General features: G+C 37.2%; 1 protein-coding gene across 5 annotated transcripts in view; it reads left to right on the top strand.

Annotated features, from left to right (window-relative positions):
• The window catches only part of dock11 (dedicator of cytokinesis 11), a 101,727-nt gene extending 75,477 nt beyond the window's left edge, over window positions 1-26,250 (top strand). For 4 of the 5 annotated variants that reach the window (XM_056259290.1, XM_056259288.1, XM_056259289.1 and 1 more), the window contains 10 exons: window positions 948-1,005; window positions 2,610-2,716; window positions 2,878-3,000; window positions 5,164-5,277; window positions 5,943-6,089; window positions 6,350-6,560; window positions 8,944-9,134; window positions 13,028-13,125; window positions 14,241-14,379; window positions 26,095-26,250. In XM_056259290.1, the coding sequence (XP_056115265.1) occupies window positions 948-1,005; window positions 2,610-2,716; window positions 2,878-3,000; window positions 5,164-5,277; window positions 5,943-6,089; window positions 6,350-6,560; window positions 8,944-9,134; window positions 13,028-13,125; window positions 14,241-14,379; window positions 26,095-26,175 (1,269 nt within the window). In that variant the 3' untranslated portion in view covers window positions 26,176-26,250. Of the gene's footprint in view, window positions 1-947; window positions 1,006-2,609; window positions 2,717-2,877; window positions 3,001-5,163; window positions 5,278-5,942; window positions 6,090-6,349; window positions 6,561-8,943; window positions 9,135-13,027; window positions 13,126-14,240; window positions 14,380-26,094 lie in introns of those variants that run through there. The other variant, XM_056259291.1, reaches the window with a different exon arrangement.
• The last annotated feature ends 1,174 nt before the right edge of the window (window positions 26,251-27,424 follow it).

Genomic DNA, 27,424 nt, shown 5'->3' with positions numbered 1-27,424 from the left:
ACAGGAACTGGACTGTATTAAAGGTCACTTCCTGGCCACACTCTCTTATTATATTTCTATTTTGGTCACACACAGGGAATACATCCAAGAATGGAAAAGATAATGAAACAGTACTAGTGCCTTCTGCAGTGGATGGCCTAAAACATATAAATGCAAAGTGTTCTTCAATATATATTTACCACATAGAATATGTGCTTTTTAGACCTAATTTTGTACTGAACACAATTGATTGCTTTCTGGATGGTATAGCAAAATGAGTTGACGTCAGCTGTTTCCATCCAAAATTGGAATATCCCGTAAAACATTTGCGAATAAATCAGCGTTTCCATCCCATGTGTTCAAGAGAACTCAATCGTCACTTCCTGAGAGAATTGGAACAAAATATATGTAATATAAATGGAAGTTGCTGCAATTGGGGAAGAAACTGTGTTTTTTTTTTTTTTTCCTCCATCATAAATGACTTGCGTCTCAGAGCGAATGGATGAAACACAATAAACGCTGTCATGGTTTCTTGCGTTCGGATGCTGGTGTTTGTGAACAATCATGTGAGACGCTTCTGGAAGGGAATTAAACCAAATCATTCTGACGACAGACTTTGGCTCAGAGATTTCAGAATGATCAAACCAACATTTGAGATGGTGTGCGATACGATTGGTCCACTGGTTAGTCCAGTTATCCAATCACATCCACTGTTGAGGCAAAGTCTTTTGTTGTGCATCAAGGGATTTATTAGGGAAATGTGTTTCCATTGTAGTTTATGTGCATGTCTTCTTATCGAATCAAAAATCCTATCCAGCATTTTTTTTTTATTTGATAAAAATAAAATTTGGTGGACGGAAACCTAAAGATTGATGAGCTTAAATTCTGATCATTATGTATGAGATTTGTTTTCTTAGTTCTGTGAACCTTATTTTCTCTGATGTTTCTCTTCTCTTGTATTTTCGCAGGCTGCTATGTGTAATGTTCATGTTGCTGCATTGGTGGCAGAGTATTTGCACAGGAAAAGTAAGTTTGCAAAGGTTTCTTTACTTTCAACAAAGGGTTCATGCTCAGTTGTTTGGAACATATTCATTCTTCTTTAAATTACTGTGTCCTAAAAAATCAACCCTAACTTTAGTTTACACTGATTGCTGAATTAAAATCAGAATGCAAGTCTGACCTCATATTACAATGTTATTTTCATTCCCACCTAATTTTTCAATTATAGATGGACAAGACAAAAACAATAAATTCCTGTTGCTCGTGTGATTTCCCTTATTTGCCCATGCAAATAAGGCTCCTGCTTGGACAAACACTCTACTGTCTTAGACCTAATGTGAGGTGCACGATGCAAATGGCAATGCAAAGTCTCAAACAATGCATCACGAATAGTAGAGCTATTATGGATAGCATAGTAAACCTGTTTTTTTCTCTCTCCTTTTTTATATTTTAAACATAATATTACAGTATGTAGTAAGTTTTGTGAGGTTTTTTTAAATAGTACATGTATCATTGACTGCTGGCAATTCAGAGTGACTTGCTTGTAGGTTTATGCTTGTTCAGAGCCAATGCAAAACTAAAAACATGTCGCAGGTTCCACAAATTTGCATTTCTAGAAACCAGAGATAAAAATGGCATTGTTGAAAAGACTGCCGTGTGTTTCTCAGAAGTCATGTGTTGGCAACAGTGATGCAATTATTTTGTAATCCTAATCAGCTCCCTCATGAGCAAACTTTAATATAGCATTAGCTTATGTACTGTAAAGTAGCCCCAAACTGTATTTGTGCTAATGTACTGATTCTTCATGCTCCCTCGCAACCATTCTTTCACAATTTGAGTCTGATGAATCTTGACATTGTCATCCTGGAATATGGCCATGATGTTTCTTCCTACATGGTTGTTTAAGAAATGAAAAGCTACACATTCCATCAATTAGAGTTAGAAGAACTGTCGCCAAACATAACATGCTAGAAACATAATAATCACTGCAATAATGATCCAGTCATAGACTTTTAAAGTCCCCCTGTGGTGAAAATCAAGTTTTTAATGTTGTTTAAATGTCTATGTGGTGTTTTTAATTTGCTCTAAGACAAACCAACCATGTTCGAATTCATGTCAACACCATTGCAGAGTATTTTCTCCTTAAAACTGCAGTGAAAAAAAAGACAGTCTCAAAAACGAGGTTGGAAATCGTATGGTGTTTCTGACGTCACAAACTACCTCGTAACCAATCAAACTAAGTCTCTGAGCTGGTGTGAGTGAGTGGAGGCGGGGCTAATTATCATATGCATAGAACCGCGTATACTAAATGAAGCAAGGGTGCAGAGTTACATTCAAGCTATTTTAAAGCATGGATCATTTTTTTTCATAGGAATTTTTTTTTTTTTATATGTCATTTAGGTGATCAAAGATGAGTGTTAAGGGATAAAATGATTGACTACAGGGGGACTTTAAGCATTTGCATATTTAAATCCAAACAGCGGCTTTTTTTGGCTGGGCAGTGTATATGTATTTACAAAGTTTTATGGTAGATGCGATTTGACAGCACTAGTTGTAACTGTATATATAAAGAGTTTTTGCTAATCTTTTTTCAGTATAGTGACACATATTCTGCTATCTTATTGTTTCAGAGCTGTTCCCGAGTGGACTGACAGCTTTTAAGAGAATCACCCAGAACATTGATGAAGAAGGAGCTATGAAAGAAGATGTAGGGATGCAAGATGTGTACTACACTGAGGTAAACTACGCTGGGAGAGTTTTATCAATGCAAAAAAAAAAAAAAAAAACCATACAGATCATTCTAGCATCATAGTGATTTTTAACCCCATAAAAGACTGACAAGAACATGTTTGATGAACAAGTTGCATTTGTGAAACTTCAGCTGTTCTTCTGTGACAGGATGTCCTGGTTGAGCAGTTGGAGGTGTGTGTTGAGGGTCTATGGAAAGCTGAGAGGTTTGAACTCATAACACACATTGCGAGACTCATAATTCCTGTTTACGAGAAACGGCATGAGTTTGAGGTAAAAAAAACAAAACAGGATGCACTTATGCAATGCAGATTAAAGAAATGTACTAATTTTTCTACAATTGCCAGTTTCCCAACTCTTTCATTTTCTCTAGTCTTTCACAGCACTGTGGGTAGAAGACTTTGTGGCACCTGTGGTTTTGTATTTGACAGAAGCTCTTTTCTCAATAACTTAACTCTTAGGAAGCACACGCACACTCTGACCGGACTTGAGAGGACTGAATGTTTGATGTTTGTGTGGACGGTGAGGGCAGTATTACTATGAACAGAGCCTCAGTTTCACTGTCATTTCTCAGTTAAATGAGGAAAACGTAGAAATAGGTATGAAAAAATCATGTTGCAGGAAAAACCCTTAGAAATATATAGGGACTGCGTGATAATAGATACTTAAAGGGATACTCCACTTTTTTTTGGAAATAGGCTCATTTTACAACTCCCCCAGAGTTAAACTGTTGAGTTTTACTGTTTTTGAATCCATTCAGCCGATCTCCGGTTCTGGCGGTACCACTTTTAGCATAGCTTAGCATACATCATTGAAGTGGACAAGACCATTAGCATTTCTAAAAAAAAAAATGACCAAAGAGTTTCGATATTTTTCCTATTTAAAACTTGACTCTTCTGTAGTTACATCGTGCACTAAGACCGACGGAAAATGTAAAGTTGCGATTTTCTAGGCTGATATGGCTAGGAACTATACTCTCATTCCTGCGTAATAATCAAGAAACTTTACTGCCGTACCATGAGTGCAGCAGGCGCAATGATATGACGCAGCGCCTGAAAATAGTACCCAGCTCGGTAACTTCCAACGTGACCGGGACTAAGTACCTGCGCCTGTGGAAAAGTGGAGTATCCCTTTAAGAGTGGGATCTTCTGAAAAAACCTGCTGACGCCAGCCTATTTTGGAAGAGGGAACCGTTTTAAACAAAGCATGACTTCTCATGACAGTGCTGGCACTGTGGGAAAGTTTCCATGTTGGAGAGTGTGTTTGTGAATGGCTTTCTAAACAATGGTTAGAGAAAGTACAGGATGATTTCACTTCACAAATGAAAAGGATTTTTTGCTTTTTGTGAGGGGAAAAGAGTGATGTATGTGTGGGGTTTGTCAGTGCTTTCAAAGCGCAACAGTAACAACAAAGCTGTGTGTGAAATGTATTGATTTGTATTTTAGATGGTATTACTTATGACTTGAAAATTCTTGAATGATTGATCGTGTTCTGTAATTGTTATCACTATTGCCGATATTTGTATCGGACTGAAAGCAATTTAAGTGGCATCACCCATCCCTACGTGTCCTTAAATGATCTGACTTCATATGTGTTTATGGATACAATCTGATCCAGCTTTAAAATCAGATATCATTATCTCCAAAACCAATGTTTAGGGGGTGTTATGCTTACAAAGGTGAGCAAATATGAAAACCTGTGTTTCTTTTCTACCGTTGCCTTGTGCAAATTAACTTTTAACACCTCGCTAGTCATTATTTAAACTGGTTTTTAACTTAAGTATTTAAATTATTTGAAGTGTCTGTATTTAATTAGATTCCATTTCTTCCATTTGATTTTCCATATCCATTTTTTAAAATGACACCCATGTATGAATATAGTATGATCATATTGACAATTTGTTTTGACACTTTTTCCATGTCATGTTTGGAAGTGAGTGATGGCACCACAATGTCGGACAGGAAGATTTATTTGACTATGTCATGAAGGAACATACGTGCTTCTACTTTACTCTAATAAAGTACTTTAACAGTTCTGAGGAAAACTGTAAGCAGGAGACTTTAGACTATGTACCTTGTCTCTGCTAACAAACACATCCTTATTAAAGTCTACACACTTTAAAGATGACACAGTTGCAGTCCTGCAGCCTAGTGGTTAATGCACTCATCACATCAGACTTTTCATTTCCTACTCTTGTTCCCCATCTTTCTTGTCTTATACCCTTTCCTGTTGATAAATATGCTAATAAATTAAAGCAGTCAGTTTCATTGATTTGCATTATGCTTTTTACAATTCATATTAAGCAATCCAAAGTTGACAGTTTCAAGCAAAAAAGCTGAAAACTGCCGTTGTTACACAGAAAGTGCTTGAAAATGACATGCCAGCAGTTCTCAAACTTTCTCTTACAGAGCTGTTATTTCTCTGTTTCTCTGATAGAAACTGAGGAGATTGTATGACACACTGCAGCGAGCTTATGCGAAGATATTAGAGGTAATAAAGTCTGGCCGACGTCTGCTGGGGTCTTACTTTAGAGTCGCCTTTTATGGACAGGTAGGTTTATGCTTGTTTAGATTTGACTTGCTTTTTGCTACCACTTCCCAAAATGACTTCTCTGTGTAAACTATTGATATTGTGTATCGCTTGCGCAACTGATATTGTGCACTTTAGAGTCTGGCAGCTGAAATATGTTTTATCACATGAAAACATTTTTACACTACTGTTCAAAAGTTTGGGTCGGTAACATTTTTTTAAATGTTTTTGATAAAAAGTCTATTGTACTCACCAAGGCTGCATTTATTTGATAAAAAATACTGTAAAAACAGTCATATTTGGAAAATATATTACAGTTTAAAATAAGTGTTTTCTATTTTAATACATTTTAAAATGTAATTTATTCCTGTCATGCAAAGCTGAATTTTCAGCATCATTACTCATGTCTTCATGATCCTTTGATGAAAATAAAGTTCAAAAGAAAAGCATTTATTTAAAAAGAAAACTTTTTGGTTGAAAACTATATAGTCTTTACTGTCACTTTTTTCAATTTAATGCATCCTTGTTGAATAAATGTGTTCTTTTTTTATCTTACTGACCCCAGACATTTGAACATAAGTGTATGTAAAGATCATCAAAATAGATGTATCACAATAACACAGCACAATAATACAACACATGTCAATCATGCAACTAAAACAATTACGATTTTTTGGGGACTTCAGGGTTTCTTTGAAGAAGAGGATGGAAAAGAATACATTTACAAAGAGCCAAAGCTCACAAAGCTTCCTGAAATTTCCCTTCGCCTCACAAGCCTCTACGGAGAAAAGTTTGGAGCAGAGAACGTCAAAATCATCCAAGACTCCAACAAAGTGAGTTATAAAGTTTCAATTTCACTGTGCAGCTTCCTGTGTTGAGATGAAATGACCATGAAGAGCAGCACATCTGAGTCATCATTCAGGAAAGAGTTGTTTATCTCAAGCACAAACATTTGGAGGCACATCTAGCTTCCAGTCTTTGCATATTTTTGCGTATTTAACATTTGGAAACGCATTACATTTTTACCCATTTCTTAGTAAACTCACTTTCTTTAAATAAAAGGAGCCACACATATACTTTTTTTTACCCACAGGTTAACCAGAAAGACCTGGACCCAAAGTTTGCCTACATTCAGGTCACGTATGTCAAGCCCTTCTTTGATGAGAAAGAGCTGGTGGAGAGGAAGACGGACTTCGAGAAGTGCCATAACATCAATCGCTTTGTCTTTGAGACTCCGTTCACACTAACGGGGAAGAAACAAGGAGGAGTTGAGGAGCAGTGCAAGCGGAGGACGGTACTTACCAGTAAGCTTGCAGCACGCAGACAGCTGGATCATATTTTTGAGATTGCCAACATTTTTTCAACTCTTACAGTTTGTTTTTTTAACAACACCTAGGCTACATACTCAAGAAGACATTCAGATTTGGTTGTCACTTCACCTTTTAGTGCTTAAAGGAATAGTTCACTTCAAAATGACAATTCTGTCATCTGTCAACTTTGAGGGCGAGTAAATGACAACATAATTTTCATTTTGAAGTGAACTAATCCTTTAAAAGGGGAACTTCACCACTAGTGAAATGGGCTTTCAATAAAACATGTCTGCCAATGCGGTAGAAAGGCAGGACATTGTTTTTAATTTGTGGTAACTGACTAGAGAAAACAAAAAATGGGCTGTTGTCTTTCCCTTTTGCAAGAAATGTAGGAAAACTTCAACACCCATAATGCACTGGGCATTTTGCCGTCCAAGACCACTCTCAGTCGTCAAATATCGCCTTGCTTGAGTAGGAAATGCAAACTTGGTGTCGACTTGTTTTGCACCTGGGTGCAAGAATTCAGAAAGTAAATGTTTAGCTGGAGTTATTTTCAGTTTCAAGTGAAGGATCCAGAATGTTGTAGGCAGTGGCTGCAAAGTAAAAGTGACACGTGGAAGCCAACTGTGGTAACACATACTCGGAATTGTTTTAATTTTAAGCCATCCAAGTTAGTGCATACACATTAGGAGTAGTGAGTAGTGAACACACACACACTGCAAACCGTAGAGCAGTGGGCAGCCATTTTGCTGTGGCGCCCAGGGAGTGATTGGGCTTTAGGTGTCTTGCTCAGTCATTTCCTGCCGGTATTGAGAATCAAACCAACGACCTTTCTAAACATTAGGCTACGACTGCCCCACTCGTAAATATGGAGAGAACACCGCCACAACGGAAAATCTGAAAAACCTCCATGTTTGTAGTGTCAATTTCAAACTGGATGATTATCAACACTGTTTTAGTCCAAACAGAAGGGGGAAACTGAAAGAAACTGCTGTTCTGTCAGTTCAGTACAACAAAGAAGGCTGTTTTTACCATAATGCTGTTTAAAGAATACGGTACATATAGTACGATACCATTTTCAGTGATAAACCTACCCTTACAATAACTGTTCGGTTAATAACCCTCTGTTGATCCGACAGTCCGCGGTTCAATCTCAAGTTCAAGTTCAAGACAGTTCAAGTTCAATCTGTAGTTTTCACGAAAGCCATGGAGATGTCAAAAGAGTTTTGTTGATACATAAACAGGACTTTCTCAGTCCAGTTAACACGGAGAACGAGTAAACACTGTTCATTTACTACCGACACTATAACAATACAAAGAATATTGTATATTCTTTAGAATATCGTGTTTGAACTTCAGTTTTTGCGATCGCTCTGTATATTTCTGTCATCGCTGTCGAGGAGTAACTAGCTGGTGAAGTGGATTTACTTATTGTAGAGTTAACGAAAGTGATCATGAGGATTGTAATGTTTGATGCGGATATCGTAACGAATGTCAGTAGATCGGACAGATTTTAAAACAAGCAGTTCATTCATAAATCCGTAAGATCTTACCTTCATGCTGTGGAAATACAAACCGGATGAGAGAACACAACGAGCGCAGTGCTGAAAAGGGGCGGGGCTACAGAAGGTCTATATAGTATTATTATTATAACCGTTTTATAAAAGCAATAAGCCCCGTGAAGCTGTGGTTTACAGTGAATTCAATCCTGTCGTGACATACACAGTTCAGACATTTACAGGAGCGTACAGAACCGAACTGACCAACAAGTCGCTAATGACATTTCAACGCAGTGCTTCTGTCAGTGGTGTTTTAGTTAAAATACAAAACAGAAAAAAGTTGCTATCATCGGTTTTCTTAAGTGACTCTAATTCCATACATGCATGGAATGATAATTAAGGGCGTTCACTTTCACATTTAAATGCAGTTATCACTGTGTTACCCTAATAATCATTAGTTGCATACATCTTCATAACATGAATTAAATGGCATGTTTTTAATACTGTATAACATCAGTGTAAATATTTGATGGAACTTAGAAAAACAGTCTTATGTAATATGAACAATGTCAACGACAAGTTCCCCATGGGCCAATAGCGTTACTATTCTTTAAACTGGCACGCTCATGTGTGACAACTTTTGTGAGCAACCTATCATTTAGATAATGAGTCTTTTCAGTTGGCCTCAGTTGTTGTCATGTGCCAATCAATAATGGCGACAACAGGTGCGTTGGTAAACTCCCTGACTGTTTGACAGGCTGGCATAGATGAAAGATTAGATGTACCATTATTAGACCATGATTACTATCTTTTGTTTGAGTGGCGGTGTTTGTCGGCGTTGAGGTTCAAATGCGTGTGTTTGTTTTTTGTGTCTGCAGCGGCCAACGCATTTCCCTATGTAAAGAAGCGCATCGAGGTACTGGGAGAGAAGCACTTGGAGCTGAAGCCGATCGATGTGGCAATAGATGAGATGAGAGAGAGGAGTGTTGAACTCGCTAAGCTCTGCTCTAATCAGGAGGTCAACATGATCACGCTGCAACTCAAACTCCAAGGCTGTGTTAGTGTGCAGGTACTAGTATGCATTACAGACTCATTGGGCCTTTTAGTCTTCATGCTATTTACACTACCATTCAAAAGTTCGTTTTTTAAAGAAATTACTACTTTTATTTAGTTAAAAACTAAATTTTTAACAAAACGTTTCCTCAAAATATTACACAACTGTTTTCAACATAATAATAATAATAATAAATGTTCCTTGAACAGCAAATCATCATATTAGAATGATTTCTGAAAGATGACACTGAAGACTGGAGTAATGATGCTGAAAATTCAGCTTTGGAATAAATTACATTTTAAAATTAACATAGAAAACATCAAGATATTTTTGCGTCTGACTTTTTTTTCATGACAGTTGAGCACATTTTCCCCCAAATTCCCCAAAAAGAAATCTCATTAATTAATTAATCTCTGTTAAAAAATGTTTATATATATTATCTACAATTTGTTTATACATCATGGTAGTATTTGTTATGCTGCCGTCAATTTAAACTGATTTAAAAATATTTTTTAAAAACATTGCATTACTTTTCTTTTTTTTTGTAATTCAGTTTATTATAATTTGTAATGCTGTGTTTTTCCTATTAAAATCAGCCTTTCCCCGCATTTTGCATTCTTTCGCGCTTCCCATAATGTTGTGCGTGCATTAGGTCAATGAGAATTGGATGAGAAATATGTTATCATGTTCAAGTTATCATGAAAATAATATTACAATTAACAATCATGGATAATATTGCTCCACAATATTTCTTCTCAGTTCTTCAATTGCCTTAATTGTAGCACCCAAAAACCCTTGTTATTCACCTGTGTGTTTACATGATGATAATACATCAAGTAAAAAAAACCCAGCTCATTATAATGCAACACGAACGTGTTGATTAAAGGTGCAGTAAGTGATTTCTGAGAAGCACTGTTGAAAGTGGATCGGACCGAGCAGCACAACACACTTGTAGCCAATCAGCATTAGGGGGGCGTGTCCATTCATTATGGGGGCGGAGAGAGAGTGAGCAAGAGGGAGATTTGAAGAAAGACTGTAGAAAGAGAGATTTTGATTTGATTTGATTTATTCAACAATGATCATAAACATATACAATCATGCCAGAGGCAATTCATATAAATTTAAATACAATTTGTTGAGGATAAAATACACAAAAAAGCCTCAGGCTCATTTCCATTGTGGTCCTCTACATGCATAAAATGAACGAACAGTTCCAGTGGGAATAAAATCAAAAACAAGCAACTCACACCTTACAAATTCTTATGGGATCCCAATTGGAAAGCCATTTTTTTACTTCTCTTCTAAAGGGCCATGCCTCTTGTAATTGTTTTAAATGATCTGGCAATTCATTCCAAGCAACTGCACTCGAGTACAAAAACGAATTCTTCCCAACTACACTTTTAAACCGGTACAAATATATATTATTTATCCTTGCCCTTGTAGAAATACAATGAACATCTCTCACAAAAACATAGTAGAAGTATTTAGGAACAGTTCTCTGAATTATTTTGTACACCATCATAATTTTCATATAAATTACTCTTTTGTCCACTTTTAAAATACCCAATTCCCTGAAATGGTTATTATTTAGTTGCATACGAGGATGTAACCCCAGAACGATTCTACACAACCTGTTCTGAGCAGTCTGTAATTTATTTTTAACATGTTTTTTAGAGCCACTATACCAAAAAAGTTACTGCTTAGTCGAAATGTGGTTGCACTAATGCACCAGCTAACATTATTATTGTTTGTTTATCTAAATAAGCAGCCTGTCTTGCTAAAAATTGTATTCGATTATTTATTTTCGATAAAGCTACAGCTGCCATGCTATCCCCAGTCATTTTGTTATCAAGAATACATCCCAAAAATTTCACTTCTTGTTTAAAAGTAAAATACTCATTAAGTCATACATCACACTCACTAAGTGCAAAAATAGCTTATTTTGAAAACACCGATTGGACACTTCTACAATTTCTCTTCAAAACTTGTTTTCTATTGTTTCTTTATTATCACCAGTAACTATTATTATGGCATAATCCGCAGAACAGGCCATCTTTAAATCATTTATATAAATTAAAAAAAGAAAGGGCCCTAATACACTACCTTGTGGTACTCCACAAGAGATCGGCAAAGAGTCTGAGCACACTCCATTTATATCGACCATTTGACACCTATTCGTAAGATAGGATTTGATCCATTTACATGAATTAGAGTCGAAACCCATAGCATTTAATTTTAACAACAGAATATTATGGTCAACTGTGTGGAAGGCTTTTCGTAAATCGAGCAATACCATCCCACTTAATTGACCTTTATCTATTCCTTTCTTTATATAATCCGTCAAATATAGAATAGTTGTCTCTGTGGAATGCATCCTTCTAAAACCAGACTGAAATTCATATAAAATATTAAAATTGGAAATATATTCTTCAATTTGGTCAAATAATATTTTTTCTAAAATTTTAGTTAACGAAGACAGGATTGACACAGGCCTGTAATTATTACACTCTAGCCTACTCCCTTTTTTAAAAAGGGGAACAATTTTAGCTTGTTTAAATTCAGCCGGTACCTTATTCTGGCAGATAGAGAGATTTGAAATGTGAGTAACCATAGGAGTTATAAAATTAGCAGCGTCTTTAATAAACTTAGCCGGAATATTATCCAACCCTGTGGCTTTATTGCACTTCAATTCACTTAGTTTCTTATAAACTGTCATCTCTTTTACTTTTTTAAATGAAAAACCTCCTAAGGCACCACCACAATTATCATAATATTCTTTAACCAAATTACCATCATATAAGTCTGATTGAGCTGGAAGCTCTTTTACTAAATTTTCGCCCACCGTAGTAAAAAAAAACTCATTAAAACAATTTGCTACCTTTTTCTGATCTGTCATCAATTGACCATTAATTTTGAGACTGATTCTTGAATCTTTACTTTTAACCTTTTGCCGATAGCCTAAATCACTCAAGATTCGCCATAGTTTTTTAGAGTCTTGTTTAGCTTCACTAATTTCATTCGTCAAAAACATTTTTTTTGGCCTCTTTAATCTTGCATCTTATCTCATTTCTTTTACGTTTAAATTTGTTATAATTATCATTATTTTTTAATTGATTTTAAACTATTATTGCGTTCCTTGATATCTTTTCAAATACTATCTGTCGTCCAGGGTTCTGTTCTTTGTTTGATTCTTATTTCTTTGCAAGGTGCAACTTTATTCAGAACTTGCACAAAGATGGTGAGAGACATTACAAAAGAGGAAAGCTCAGGAATCTGAGCAGGAAGGCCTGAAAACGGACACAGAGGTTGCGTTATTTCTGCTTCACACACGAGTAACATTGGTTTTGATCTATTTCTCAGAATCAAGATATGCTGTTGTTGTAATGTGAGCTCTAGTAACAGGACAGGTTTGAGTGTCATTGTTTGTCTGGAGCTGCTGCTGCTGCTGCTGGAAACTAACAACCAACTCTTGCTTGTATTTACTCTTGTGTTACTGTATGTTCTTCTTTGTAGTTCATTTGCCATCTTCACTTTATTTTTTTCCCGAAGTATTGTTTTGCTTCAGCTATGATAAAGCGACATCCGCTCTTGCATTGAGTGTTTATGCATTTTGGGGGCGGAGCAATGAAGGGAGGGATGTGTTTCGGTGTGTTTGATTTCTATTATCAACAGTGTTTCTCAGAAATCGCTTACTGCACCTTTAAGATGACAGAACGCCAATAAAGTTAATTACATCCAAAACAAAATTCCTGTTGCCCAGGAACAGGGAAACATTAAATGTAACAAACGTTTTTACATTTTTGTCCTATAATTCTAATATCTTGCGCATGAAGTCACAGTCCCTGTTCATTGATAATGGTTTGTCACGCAATCACATCATGCGTCTAATACCGTTTTTGGGCTTTTAGGTGAATGCGGGACCGATGGCCTATGCCCGAGCTTTCCTGGATGAATCCAAATCAGGTCAACCCAATAAGAAAGTCAAGGAGCTCAAAGAAATATTCAGGTATGCGGCATTACCTTTGCCGTTTTTGTTGAACTTAGAAAGGGAACAGATAACTGTGGGTACATAACAAGGAAAACGCATGGTTTGGTAACAAGAACCTAAATCAACCATTACAAGGAAATCATCCAACACAAAAGCCCTGTTTACACCTGGTATTAAGACACGTTTGGTCGATCGGAGCACAAGTGGACGAGGGAGACACATTCCCGTTTACACCTGGTGTTATAATCCGTCTCTTTTGTCCACTTTCGACCACTTCTGTCCTGATCTCTTCGAGGAGAGGGTCTATGGGCGGGTAAACGTGTCTTTCGTGCTTCCCATAATGTTGTTCATGCATCGGGTCAGTAGCCGGTCTTATGTGGCTCTTTGAACGTATTCGACAACATGAGCGTTTACCCAATGAAAGAAATCCGGTCAAATGCGTTTTCTACTCATACCGTCATTCATAAATGCGTTTATGCCTGTATTTAGTGTCGTCCACTTGTGATCGGATTTACAAAAACACTTCTTAATACCAAGTGTAAACGGGCTCCTATTGATGCAGGTTTTCTGAATTAGGATGTAGAGATATCTATACAAATGTTATCCGAAATTCTCTAATCAGTTAACTTAATAAAAAGGCTCATCTGGGGAAATTTTTAAGCTTTATTCTCAAGAACTTTATTTTAATATGAAAGTAAGTGTTCTAAAAATAGGTGAAGATGAAGTTAGTTTGTTCAGGAAGCAACCAACTGCACTCACTGTTTATTCAACAGCATGTATCATCTTGCCATGTTGCAGGAATGTATCTGTTATCATACCAGCGCATCTCATTCTTGAAATTGCCTCAGGAATTTGTGGCCATAGCACTCTCGATGACATTTATATGACGGTTTTAGTTTTCTCCAAACACAGTTAGTTTTTGTAATACAGGTCAATTTTTCCCCCATGAAATAAGACGTCAAACTAAATCACCTGAAGCTTTTGAAGTTGTAGAAGTAGCACATTAGGGTGGTAAAAATTATAAATGCGCACAAACACTATACACATTTTATTTAATTTTTTTGTTACTTGCTCCTTTATTCTTGATTAAATTGTTTCTGTAATGCCTAATTGTTTGGTTATATTTGCTGCAGGCAGTTTGTCAATGCATGCAGTGTGGCTCTGGACATTAATGAGAGACTGATTAAGGAGGATCAGTATGAGTATCATGAGGGACTAAAGGCTAACTTCAAAAGCATGGTTAAAGAACTTTCTGAAATCATCCACGAGCAGGTATGTTTCATTGCTCATTTCCATCTTCTTGCAGCAGCAAGTTCTTGTTCTTCTTTCAACTTCTCCTAAAAAGCATGTTACTGCAATTAATTCTGCCCGAAACTCTATTCAAATGCTCTCTAGGTAATTTGGTGTGCTGCTTTTAGAGTTTGCTGAAAGTTTAAGATTAACTGTAAGATTCAAATCCTGGTGGCGGTGACGTCATTGTAACATTTTGCTTCTGATGAAAGCACTCGTCATTTTCACACATCTGACAGTCTCTATGTGAAATGTCACTTCTCCTGAAAATGTTCACCCGTCATGATTTTGTTCCTCATTTTTTGTTTCGGTGTAATGTATTTCCACACTCATTTGACTATACAAGACAAAAAAAAGGGTTTGATTCCTTAGATGATCTATGACTCTTTAGGTGATGATAGACAGGGCAACTTTTTGAGCAATGTTGCTGGGCAATCTTGCCGAGCGATTGTTGCTTGGGTACTTTCCCATTGAAAATGGGCAATAAATTTCTATTTGGATAATTTTGATCGGTCGTGGGCCCTGTGTCTCATCTGGTTGCCCGTTGACGGCAACATTGCTCAAAAAGTTGCCCTCTATATCATCACCTTTAGATTATATTCATTTATTTTTTTTATTACAGTAATTATTACTAGGGCTGTCAAAATAACGCGTTAATTTCGATTAATTAATCTGAGAAGAAATAACGTGTTAAAAAAAATAACGCAGATTAATCCATTGATCCGTTTTGACCTTTGCGGAGCCGTTCTAGCCGTAGCCACCATTCGTGTAAAAAGAAGGAGGGAGACAAGAACGCGCTGCTTGGATCATTGTTTGGAACATTTACTTATAACAGACGGAGTTCGTCAACTCTAAAGTACCACATCAATGCAAAGCATCCAGGAGTGTGTGCGTGAGTCGGTGAGTGTGTGTCTGAGAGAAAGCGCGCTTGTGTGTGTGTGTGTGTTGTAACTTTTCACGCGCGCTCTCACATCACACAAATTACAACCATTTTCTCACGCACGGAGAAATCGCGCACCAAACGGACACAGACAAGACAGAGCACGTTACTTATGATATTTAAAAAATCTCAGCTCTCAGATTCTGTCAATTTTATTACGAAAATCAAACAATAAATACCGTTTTGGCGCTTGTAAATGTGACATGAGTCATGACAGATCCCTAGCGGCACGTGAACCGATCATCTCTCTAGCTAATAGTAAATAAACACGAATGACCAATGTTGAAAGATAAAGAAGGGCAGCCTAAAACTTACCGAAATGTATATTCCTCGATCAATCAGTGTTTTTCAACCGCGAAAAAAGTTCAATAAAACAGCTGGAGAACAATTATGTCACATAACATTTAGCCTAAGTTACCTCAGGAAAGCCATTTCATGACCATATAGCACGTTATAGTTGGCTATAAAAAAAGAGCTATTTATGTAGCCTACTACTATATTACAGTATTATATTTTTACTTATATCAAAGTTGTTATTTGTATTTTTAACCTTAAATACTACCAGCTGATATGGCTCTCTGTATTTTTACAGCATTGGGTGAGATTTTTTTTTTTCTTGAGAAAAATGAATGCCTATCTTGTGTACCTATTTATCCAAATGAGTCAATATTGCATCAAATCACAAGAATTAAATTATATTGAAATCGTGAAATTTGTGTCAAGCAATAATAATAAAAACGTAGCTTACCAGAAATTGTACCATGTAAACATTGTAAGATTGTGTATGCGATTAATATAGATTAATTAATTACAGAGTATGTAATTAATTAGATTAAAAATTTTAATCGATTGACAGCCCTAATTATAACATTTCCTTACATTTGGATGGTACCTGGAATCTTAGTCAAGGCATTCAACAATTGGGTATATTGGCTAAAAAACAACAACAACAAAAACAGCAAACCATATTTTGTGAAACAGATATTACATCCAAAATTATAAGAGAAAGAAAAAAGGGACATAAAAGTCATCAATTGTAGTAACAATAAAGTATGTTGCAAGGCAATGTCAGCCAACCCAATATTACAGTTTTTTTGTAAATTCAGTAAGCTATAGGGCCCTATTTTAACGATCTGAAACGCAAGTGTCAAAGCGCAAAGCGCAAGTAACTTTGTGGGCGGATCTCGGCGCTGTTGCTATTTTCCCGGCGGGATAAATGCCTCTTGCGCCTGGCGCAAATCTAAAAGGGGTTGGTCTGAAGTAGCTTCATTATTCATAGGTGTGGTTTGGGCGTAACGTGAAATAAACCAATCAGAGCGTCATCTCACATTCCCTTTAAGAGCAGGCGCGCTTGTTCTAAAGCGGATTCCTATTATAACGGCGGATTTGCCAGGCGCGCGCCAGGAGCGGTTCACAGCCGAGGAGAGCAACGTTCTCGTCAGGGCCGTAAAACACAGAGAAGTGACATTGGGGATGGAGAAACCCACCCAAATTAACTTCTGTTAAACAGGCGTATGATAATTTGGGTAAATGTGTAAGCTACATGTATGCTTTTATAATAAATTATCTATCTATCTATCTATCTATCTATCTATCTATCTATCTATCTATCTATCTATCTATCTATCGTAATAATGTATGATTTGCAAAAATGAAAATTGCTGCTTAGATGAGAGAATTAAAGTGTATGCGCGTTGTGCACACGCTACATTGATTATGGCTAAGCATGCGCGCTTAAAATAGCATTATGAACAACGCGCAACGCGCCACTGACTTTAGACTAGGTTTTTTCTGGTCAGTGGCGCAATTGTCTTATAGAACAGCAAAATAGCATGAGGGAAAGTTTGCGCCGGAACACGCCTCCTCTTTGCGCTGAACCGCCCCGGGGAGCGCAAGTGTATTTCTTAGTTAACCGACGTGTGTCTGTGGAGGAAAAAGCCCGCTTTGCGCGGGTGCAAAATAGGAATGATACATGCGTCAGTGTACTAAGTCATTTGCGCCGAGTGCAAGATAGGGCCCATATAGTTATATATTTATTACTCTGCCTGTAGTTTGGGAACCAGATCCGATCCGTAAAAAAAAAAAAAAAAAAGATTAACTATATACAAAAGAAAACACTTGATTATATTCATTCTTATCGCTTATGTCAGACCATGCATTATGATGCACTTCATAAAGAAAGTTAAAGGGCAACTTTCACACTAATGGCAGTTTTTGCTTGCATTTGTTGATTGGCAAGTTTGGACCCACTTTTCCCCCTTTGGACCCCGTGCATTAAACTAAATTAAGACAAATTTGTGGTTCTGTACTGTCTATTCTCTTGTCCATGTAGACTCCAGGAAATGAGCTACTTTAACTGCCCATTTCCCTCTATAAACAAAGCAAAAAACAAATTTACTGTACATCTCCACTGGTTAGGAAATGTTATTCAAAACCTGGAGATCTCCCCGGAGAATTTGTTTTTGTTGTTCTTCTCTCATGACTCCTCTCAGTCAGTTATTGGTAGACAGGTTTGTTAGGTTGGGACGGTTAAAGCGCAACAGGTTTGATCTGTTTTGGCTCGTAAACTCAGGTATCCCGGAGAGATTGTGCTCTGAGATTACATACTTGACTACTGTTTTTTTGTGAAACAAAGATAAATCATATCAGAGCTTTTGCACCTTTGATGTAAAATTTACAACCTCTGCAATGCCACTGAAAACCAAAGTGAGAAAAAGATCAAATAAAATGAAAAACTTCAAATAACCTAACTGTATAAGTGGCACAATCACACCCTTTTATAAAATGTGGCTGTGTTCATTATGGACTACTTGCACTGAGCGTCGTGATGCACTTTCGTTTTAAAAGAGTACAAAATGGTTGTTCGCAAGAAGACTTAAAAATCTGGACATTTTTAGTGACAGGAGAAGAGATATCCAGTGATAAACAGGAAAATAATGCAACAAAGTTTGATTCGGCTGTACAGCAGATCTAGAAGAAAATATCGTCATAGTCCAGTTTAATTAAGTTCCTTTGATGGTTAATTTCTGTTGTAAAAAAGTGATTGATTTAGTTCAACCAAAAATTATTCAGACACCAGATATAATTTTTGATATTTTACTAGTGGGTGCAGGATACTATAGTTCATTTATGTAAGTGAGAATAGCAAAATAAAGTACACTGACACATTATACCCAAACATCCTTCATACAGTGGAATACCAATAAAATCTATACAAATTTGGGACCAAAAATGATTCAGACACTTTGACCTGACCATGTTTTGCTTAAGTGTTTTTTCTTCAATTGCGAATGCGACCTTTTTACACCACAGACTGAACAAAATTAAGTATTGCTTGACCTAAATTGGTATTATCTAATTGTGTAGTTAAATTTAACAGCTGAAAACTGACAGCTATTCAGCCGAATTCATTTGTGAGACAGTCTAACAGAAGGAAGGCCAAAGCCAGAGAAATATCAACTGATTTGATAACTCTGAGTTCTTGTCATATTTTATTACAGTACCATTTTCTAAACTACTACAGCGAATAATCTGTGATAATGTGAGAAATGTTGAATGTGTCTGAATAAACTTTGATTTGACTGTATATATAGCCGCTCTGGAGAAAACCGTGATGTCATCGTCCAGCTCAGTTCAGTTTTCATATGATGGTGTCAATGCAAGCAGATCAATACTATTGTTGATGATATATTAAATGCCCCAACTAAGCAAGCCAAAAGCCAAAGGCGACAAAGATCATTTATCATTGTCAATCATTTTACTGTATGTAATTTACATGTTTATGCCCAAAATGGTTAATTGATTATTTAACATCGTTAAATTTGCTTAAGGCATGTATCGTGCATTCATTCATTTAAATATCTTAAAAGACTGGAATAAGAGCACCAGCGCACACAAGCAATCCTTTTTATCAGTCAAATTAGTTTCAAAACGTAACGTCAACAACAGTGCACGTAATATGATCAGTCAGACAAAAACACTTAATGAGAAGACGAGCACTGGATTGCTGCAGGCTAGTGGGGGAAATATGTATTTATTATTCAGAATGCACAGTAGGAAAGAAAATATATGTATAGGAACATTTCAGCAGATTCAAGATAATTCTTGTGAACGCAAAGAAAATGATTAATTGTTAAACCGTAAAACGTAGTAATAATCTGCATTCTCATGTATGTGAGTGCGCTGACCGCTGAAACTCCCGAGTTGTAATAAGTAGAATGTGGAAGTAGTTGAGCAAGAAGTCCATTAACTAATCATCAAGCTCATGTGAAATAGTACATATCCGTCTCTGATTAACTTCAAATTAAATTGATTCAAGGAGTTTGCGAAGCATTGGCCGTACAGTATCTCATTGTTGAAGGTTGTCACTCGGGTGAGGGCTACGAAAACATTTCCAAGGGATTAGATATACCATGGAACACAGTAAAGAAGACAGTTTTCAGTAAGTTAAGAAAGTATTGCACAACAGTGACATTATAAAGAGCAGATTGTCACTTTAAAATTGATGAGAAAACAAAGGGAAAACTGGTCAGGGAGGTTGTCAAGAGGCCTAGAGCAACAGCTCTTTCTGGGAAATACTGGCTACTCCCTACATAAGTGAAATTTTTACATGTGACATGTGAAGGCCTAATATGGTGGTAAACCAGACTCAGAATTTGTCCTCTGCATTTAACCCAGGCCCGGATTGGAGAATTCCCGGTGGGCCGGTCTGTTTTATTGGTCAGGAGGGCCGGTGTTGTCATGGCACTGGGTTGAATGCTTTCCCTATAGTGTGGCTAAACTAAACCGCCGTTTTACGATACGACCGACAGAAATAATCAGTTTGCAAAGACTATCAATCAAAGCTCAGCTTCGGGAAGGGGAGATTTACAGGTAAAGATAAAGAGACTGGGAGATGGAGATAAGAGAGGAGAGCAGGAAGACCAATAGCCTATTGCATACTGTGCCCAGAACGAGAATAACTTTATTACAATGGATTCCTATTTAACGTAGATATACATATGTTCTTTGCCAATGACAGCGGAAAAATAATATGCCCCCGAACCCCCTAGCAAGATCCCTTTTGGGACCTCTGTATTTATAAAACCCTGTGTACGGCTATTGCACTGAATAGAAAATTATATTTTTGAAAAATACAATGCATTACAAGGCTGTACAGAACAGTGCACTATTGCTTATATACGGCAGGGGCGGCTCAGTGGTTCATGTAGGTTGTCTACAAACCGGAAGGTTGGTGGTTCAATCCCCGGTTCCACCTGACCAAGTGTCGAGGTGTCCATGAGCAAGACACCTAACCCCAGCTGCTCCCGACGAGCTGGATGGCGCCTTGCATGGCTGACACCGCCGTCGGTGTATGAATGGGTGAATGTGAGGCAAATTGTAAAGCGCTTTGGTGGCCATTGGGTCTGTGAAAGCGCTATATAAATGCAGTCCATTTACCATTTATATACTGAGGTTTTAATTACATTATTTGAATACAGTCAGTCGGGAACTAAAGTGGGCCGGTCTAAGGCATGAGACTCCAGGGCTGAAAATGAGTCCCACTCCTGATTTAACCCATCTAATTTAGTGCACACACATAGTGAACACACACACACGTAATCGTGTAGAGAGAGGTTTCCCCGCTGGTGACAACACGTCGATGTGATGTGGTTGTGTGTGATTTGGCAATAGGGGACCGCCTATACGCTGGTCAAAATCGGCCCGACTCCCTGAATTAATTACGAGCCGCGACCATACGAGCATCAACGGTTTCCACACCATTTCTCAAAAAAATCTCATATTTTTATAAAGCTCATATGACTGAAGAATTCGTACCGTGTATGCCCGGCTTAAAATACATCCAAGTCCCGGATAAACTGCAAAAACATAAATCCAGTTTCCCAAAACCATGTGGAAAATTTAGTTATGGTCTGATGAGACAGTAGTTGAACTTTTTGGCCAAAATTGTCAAAGGTATGTTTGGAGCAAAGCCAACAGAACTACTTTCACCTTTCAGCATGACAATAGCTGCTTTTCCACCGCCAGGCCGAACGCTTCTAAGAACGGTAAGGAATGGTTCCCATTATATTTCCACTTGAGCTTGATTCAGCACAACACGATTACAGACAGTTCTCGACTGGCTAACCGTACTGAACCGTGCTGGTAGAGTGTGTGTAGTGACCTCACCACTCAGGATTGGTCACTTGTCTGTTGCCTGTCTACCAGTATTACTGTTTCTGGCCAAGCCCGCTATTTGAGTGATGTACACACAACAAGTTAATAATCAAATTAAAAGAGAAATCTTATTATCTTCCATAATGCCGTCTCATACCGTCTGTAAACTCTTGCTCTGTAATCAGCCTCACAGTGGAAAACGAAGCCGTATCCGTACCGGATTGGTTCGGAATGGAACGGTTAAGCAACGAGAACTGTTTGGCCCGACGGTGGAAAAGCGGCTAGTGATCTAAAACACACAACCGAATCAAGAAAAGAATGGCTTCAGCAAAGAAAGATGACCGTTTTGGAATGGCCCAGCCAGAGCCCAGACCCGAATCCTGTAAATCTGTGGGCGATCCTGAAGAGGGCCATTCCCTCGCAGTTTAACAGATCTGGAATGTTTTTGCAAAGAGGAGTGAGAAAATATTCCCAAGTCACTGATAGACTCCTATCCAAACAGACTGAGTGCTGTAATAAAATCAAAAGGTGCTTCAACCATTAGTTCAGGCGTGTGCACACTTAAGTATTTTTTTCTTTGAATTGTGTTGCTTTGCAGGTTGTCATTTTTATATGTTAATGTGCACACAAGTTCTGATATGATTTATCCTTGTTTCATTTTTATATCCACTGTGTATGATTTTGGTTTGAGTTATTTATCATCATATAGAATTTATTTGATTAAAATTCAACTTATTTAATCATAGTTTAATTAATTGACAACCCTATTTATTGCATATAATGTCAATAAAAGTGTTGTGCATGTCATGGAATATGCGTTGATATATTTCACGGCACAGATGTACCTAATCGAAACATCTCTGGTTGGTTTAGCAATTTGTTCGTTTATGTTAGATAAGAGACGATCTGGGACTGGGACTGTTTTTTTTTTTTTTTTTTTTTTTTTTATATGAGTCATGGTGAGTGTTCGTTGCCAGTGTTATCAGTTGCCAGTGTTTTCTTGGCGCTCATTCACACTGCGCAGTCTTCACACTTCAATCTATGGCTTAAAGGGATAGTTCACTTTGAAATACATTTTTGATATGTTTTAGCTTACCTCAAGGGCATCCAAGATGTAGGTGTCTTTGTGTCCACAGTATTTTCAATTTTGATATTTTTAGGTCAAACCGTTCTTGTCTGTCAGTCATATAATGCAGGTCTACGGTCACTTCCTCAAAGAGCATGCACAGAGAAGTCCAAATTAAACATGATTTAATGACTCGTAAATGTAAGTACACATTGATGGCCTAAGACACGAAACGAGCGGTTTGTGTGAGAAAACGAACAGTATTTATATCGTTTTTACCTCTTGTGACCACAGCCACGTCCAAGTGATCTGAGGGCGCGGGCGCTTCGGTGTAACGCAGTCACTCCTACTAGCCACTTTGTCGGGTTGAATTTTATATATAATATATACAGTTTTAAATTGTAGTCTTTTAAAAAGGCATCTGAAATAATAAAATAGGTGCAATGTAGTGTTGGCAAAAATATAGATTTTTTTTATACATAAAAAAATATCTGAAATATCTGAAACGCTTCCAATTCTCATTTTCCACAGAATAGATACACATCTCTCTCTCTCCCTCATCTCTCTGACAGTGAGTGACACACAAACCCGCCTCTCCTCACTCACTCGTTTCATTTGCTCTGGATGAATATTGTTGGTGTTACAGGGCTTGAATTTCGGCGTGGAATTGCGCTTATTGCACATATTTTTACTCATTCCTAGGGCTGGGTATCGATTCAGATATTCAAATTCGATTCGATTTCGATTCACAAGCTCACAGTTCGATTCGATTTCGATTCTCGATTCGATTTCGATTCTCGATTCGACTATAATGAATATAGATGTAATACAAATCTCAGTCTAAATATCAGTTATCTTTTTTTAGACAATTTTTTATTACATTGATCTCACCTAAATGTTTGTTTTTACAATGGGGTAATTTTTTTGTTAAGAGTTTATGCAACACATGGAAGCTTGATTTCAATCTTTGAATTAAATTGAAAAAAGTAGCACAAATAAATACAATAGAATAGGCCTAAAGACACAAATAAAGAGACATAAAAAAAAAAGTTTTTGGGTAGGTCAGAAATACTACAGAAACTGAATAAAGTAATCCAATGTAAAATAACACTGGATAGTCTTTTAGTCCTGACTGAATTAAATACATAGGCTATTCATTCTGATTCCTTACAATTAATGCTATATTTTGTTGTTTTGACAACAAAATTAATGACAGACACATATGGCTGCGTTCACTTTAAGAACTAGTGCTTGGATCCATTACTGTTTCATTATACTGTCTGTCACACGCGTTTTATGCTTATTTAAGACATAACCGACTGTCTTTACGAGGTTACTCACCAAGACCAGAGTTTTGACATCATTTTGCGTGTTTTTAACTGTTAAAGCGATATAATCCACGAAAAAGAACTTTTGTTACTGGCGAGCTGTTTGTGAGGTGGATTTAGGCTTTACTGTATGTGCACGCAATGAAAAACATGCGCGAGTGCGCGAGTGCGCGAGCACAGGATAGTTTAAAATTGCTTGAATGTTTAAACTGGTAAAACTTAAAGAAGTCGTGAAAATGATAAACGTTAGTTACGATGCAATGCTGGCCCGATTGTGCAAGTGAATCATGTCCCGACTCCTAAACACGAGTGTGTATCGACGCCTGCAGCGCTTGACGCTTGCCTTGTGCAGAGAGAGAAGACGCAGCACGCGAGCCCTGAATATGGAAAAAATCGATTCGTGGCCGTTGAGAATCGATTTTGAATCGACCACATTTTAAAAAACAATTAATCGAAAAATCGATTTTTTTGCCCAGCCCTACTCATTCCTGCAGATTTTGTGCTCACACCCAAAGTATGTGCACATAAAGCCGCCTCTCAGCACTAAATTAAGTTATGTTTCGCTGCTTATTGCGCTTAAACAGTCAAATACACACAAAATAATGTCAAAATGCCGGTTTTGGTGAGTATTCACGTAAACACAGTACGTTATGTTTTAAGTGAAGGTCAACAGTTGAGAAAGAAAACGCATGTGTAACAGTATAATGGATCCGTGCGTCAGGTCTTAAAGTGACAGCAGCCTAATAAATCTGCCAAATTATGAGATATTAAAAATATCTTTATGGTCGTTTGGTTTGTCCCCATGGTATCGATGTCAAAATTGTGGCCAGTGAAAATGCTGAGTGGCTAGTAACTTTGGAAAACCACTAGCCACAGTGACTGGTGAGTATAAAAAGTAGTTTGATCACATGTAAGTATGATTTCAATGAACAGTACAACATGGGCGTCTTCCCTCGCTGTAGCAAACAGTGTGATTTAGGTAATAATGTTGTAAATAATGTTGGGTGAACTATCCCTTTAACGCTGTTGCGAAGACTCTCTATTCGCTCCGGTGAAATCACAAAGCAAAATGCACACAAACATGTCCCTGCTCTTGATATACAATCGCCGATGAACATCTTTGGTTTTAATGAGAAAAAAATAATAAACTATACGAGGGCAGATTAGAACCCAGAACCTCTGGCACGCTTAATAAAAATTCTACCACCAGACTATTAGGACAAATGAATATTTAAATCAGATCTTTATTCACTAATGTAAACACTCGAGAGATTAACAGTTTATTGTAGTATAGTAGATGAAACTATCACATTAAACATGAGTTTTATGTCAATAAATTAAACTCAATCTACTACTGAAATTGATTTCTGGACATCATAATGTTTTTTTGTGCATTTATCACATTTCTGATACTGTATAACCAGCAATCTCCACCCCCGCACTCCTGTCCCACCCAATTTTTAAAACAAAGTTACGCCACTTTACAGTGCAATGTAATCCTTATACAGTTGTTCTGCATGTGAATGTTGTGCAATGATCAGGCAGTTCTCATCTCTAATACATGAGCTTACTTTTTCACACACACACACATCCTCTTTAATAACATTGTTTTAAATCCATGCTTGGAAGCACCTTTACTTTCAACACAGCACTCATAATGACACAACATGACCTTTATTAATAGATGACTTCCCCTGTTACTCAGTTGTTTGGACTTGCAGAATTGCAGCAAACGGGGGTTCGCCTGTGTGATCTAAGGCTTAATGTATAGTCATGAATATTAAAAAACGAACTATCACTGGAAATGAGAATGTGGTAATGTGTTGCAACATAATTTAGTCTCTGGTTAAAACAAGTCCTCAAAGCTTTTACCCAAAGTAATTGGTTGTAAAGTGCTTCTTTCTTCTCTTTTAATGCTGTCCTCTTACTACTTCTTCCGCTTCTAACGTGTCTCTGTTCTTCTTCCTTATGCTGCCATGTCCTATAGATTGAGTTCTAGGTAACTGCTTTTGTTGCCAAAAGTATTTGTCTTATTTTTTTTTATTTGTGCATGCAGTTGCTGTATCCTATGATTATATTCTGTATAATTGTGCGCGCGTGTGTGTGTGTGTGTGTGTGTGAGAGATCATGTCATCAGCTAATTACGTGAATCCAGTCTTCCGTTGCATTTTGAAATCCTTATCCTGTTCTCATCTTCCGTCGCTCAGATCTTCCAGGAGGAAATGATGCGCTCCCTGCTGCAGAACTCTCTCCATGTGTTCCATGCGATCAGTGGAACCTCCACCTGATCTAGAACCTGATGCTCGTTCTGGACTATCAGCTCTCCTCACAACTGAATGTACAAATCAAGATGCCAGGCCTTCAACAAGAGAACAAGAACGTCAGCGGCTTTGCCACGTTTGACTTGTTGTGTACAGCTCGTACACGTCGCTTTTACAATTCATTTTAAAGGAAACATTCCCGCTCTTATCGTGTGACGTGTTTGCCTCGATCTAGGCTCACATTACCAAGCTTTTTTTTTTAATTGTTTCAACCTTTACCCTCTGATCATTATGGAAGCTTATTTCCACCACATAAGAAAAACATCATGCTTTGGTCAATCATAATTCAGACATACTGTAAAAGGTCATAATTATGACTTAAATTGACATAAAAAGCCATAATAATGCAATTGAGTAATGGCATTAAGTACGGAGCCCTTAAAGGGACATGGTGATGGAAAAAATATGTCAATGCTTTGCGTTCTCTCGCAAAGAACGCGAACATTTTGAGAGCAAACTAATTTTCTCAGGGATTGAAATATTTTTTTTCCCCTCCCATCTCATATTTTTTCAATCACCGTGTACCTTTAGGGGGTCCGTATTTATGAGATACCAGTCATTATGAGATTAAAAATTATCATAATCTCATAATTATGATTTACCAAAGCATTATTTTTGGGCTTCCATATATATTCACCTATCTCTATATGACAAATTTTCATGATTTTTTTTTTTTTTCGTATTCTTGGAAATATGTCTCATTTAATTAAAATGCGGTACCAATGCTGTAGCATTTTGCCTGTAAATTTTCTCTGTGTTGTACAATCTGACGTTTTTCATCCCAGCCAAACTGTCCATTTAAATTGCAGGGATTCCACTGGAAACAAAACGTGCCGTGTAGATCACCCAGCACACCAAAGATCATGGACGTTTCCATATCATATGGCTTTTACATCGACAGTTTTACTTTCTGGAAATGCCAGGTGATCTTAAAGTCTAAAGCTGAATCTTTGTACTCAATGATGAAATTCACAATTGTAAAAAAAGCCATAAACGTGACGACAGTAGAGCGCAACGCCCGCATTTTCCGTGGCTTCGGATCAGGAATTATTTTAGCCATTCATTTTCTCCATTTATCTTCGGGCAAAAAATTCAGTTATAAGATACAAACCCAACCAACTAGTTTCAAGGTGAATCACAACATTACAAACTTATATACTGTATATATATTTGGAACGACAATTTTTTTTTTATATAGTTTTTTGAATTATGTAAT

Source organism: Rhinichthys klamathensis, unplaced genomic scaffold (genome assembly GCF_029890125.1).
Source record: "Rhinichthys klamathensis goyatoka isolate OS25496 unplaced genomic scaffold, OSU_Roscu_1.1 h1tg000165l_1, whole genome shotgun sequence".
Taxonomy (NCBI): Eukaryota; Metazoa; Chordata; class Actinopteri; order Cypriniformes; family Leuciscidae; genus Rhinichthys; species Rhinichthys klamathensis.
This window is presented reverse-complemented; position numbering and strand designations above follow the sequence as displayed.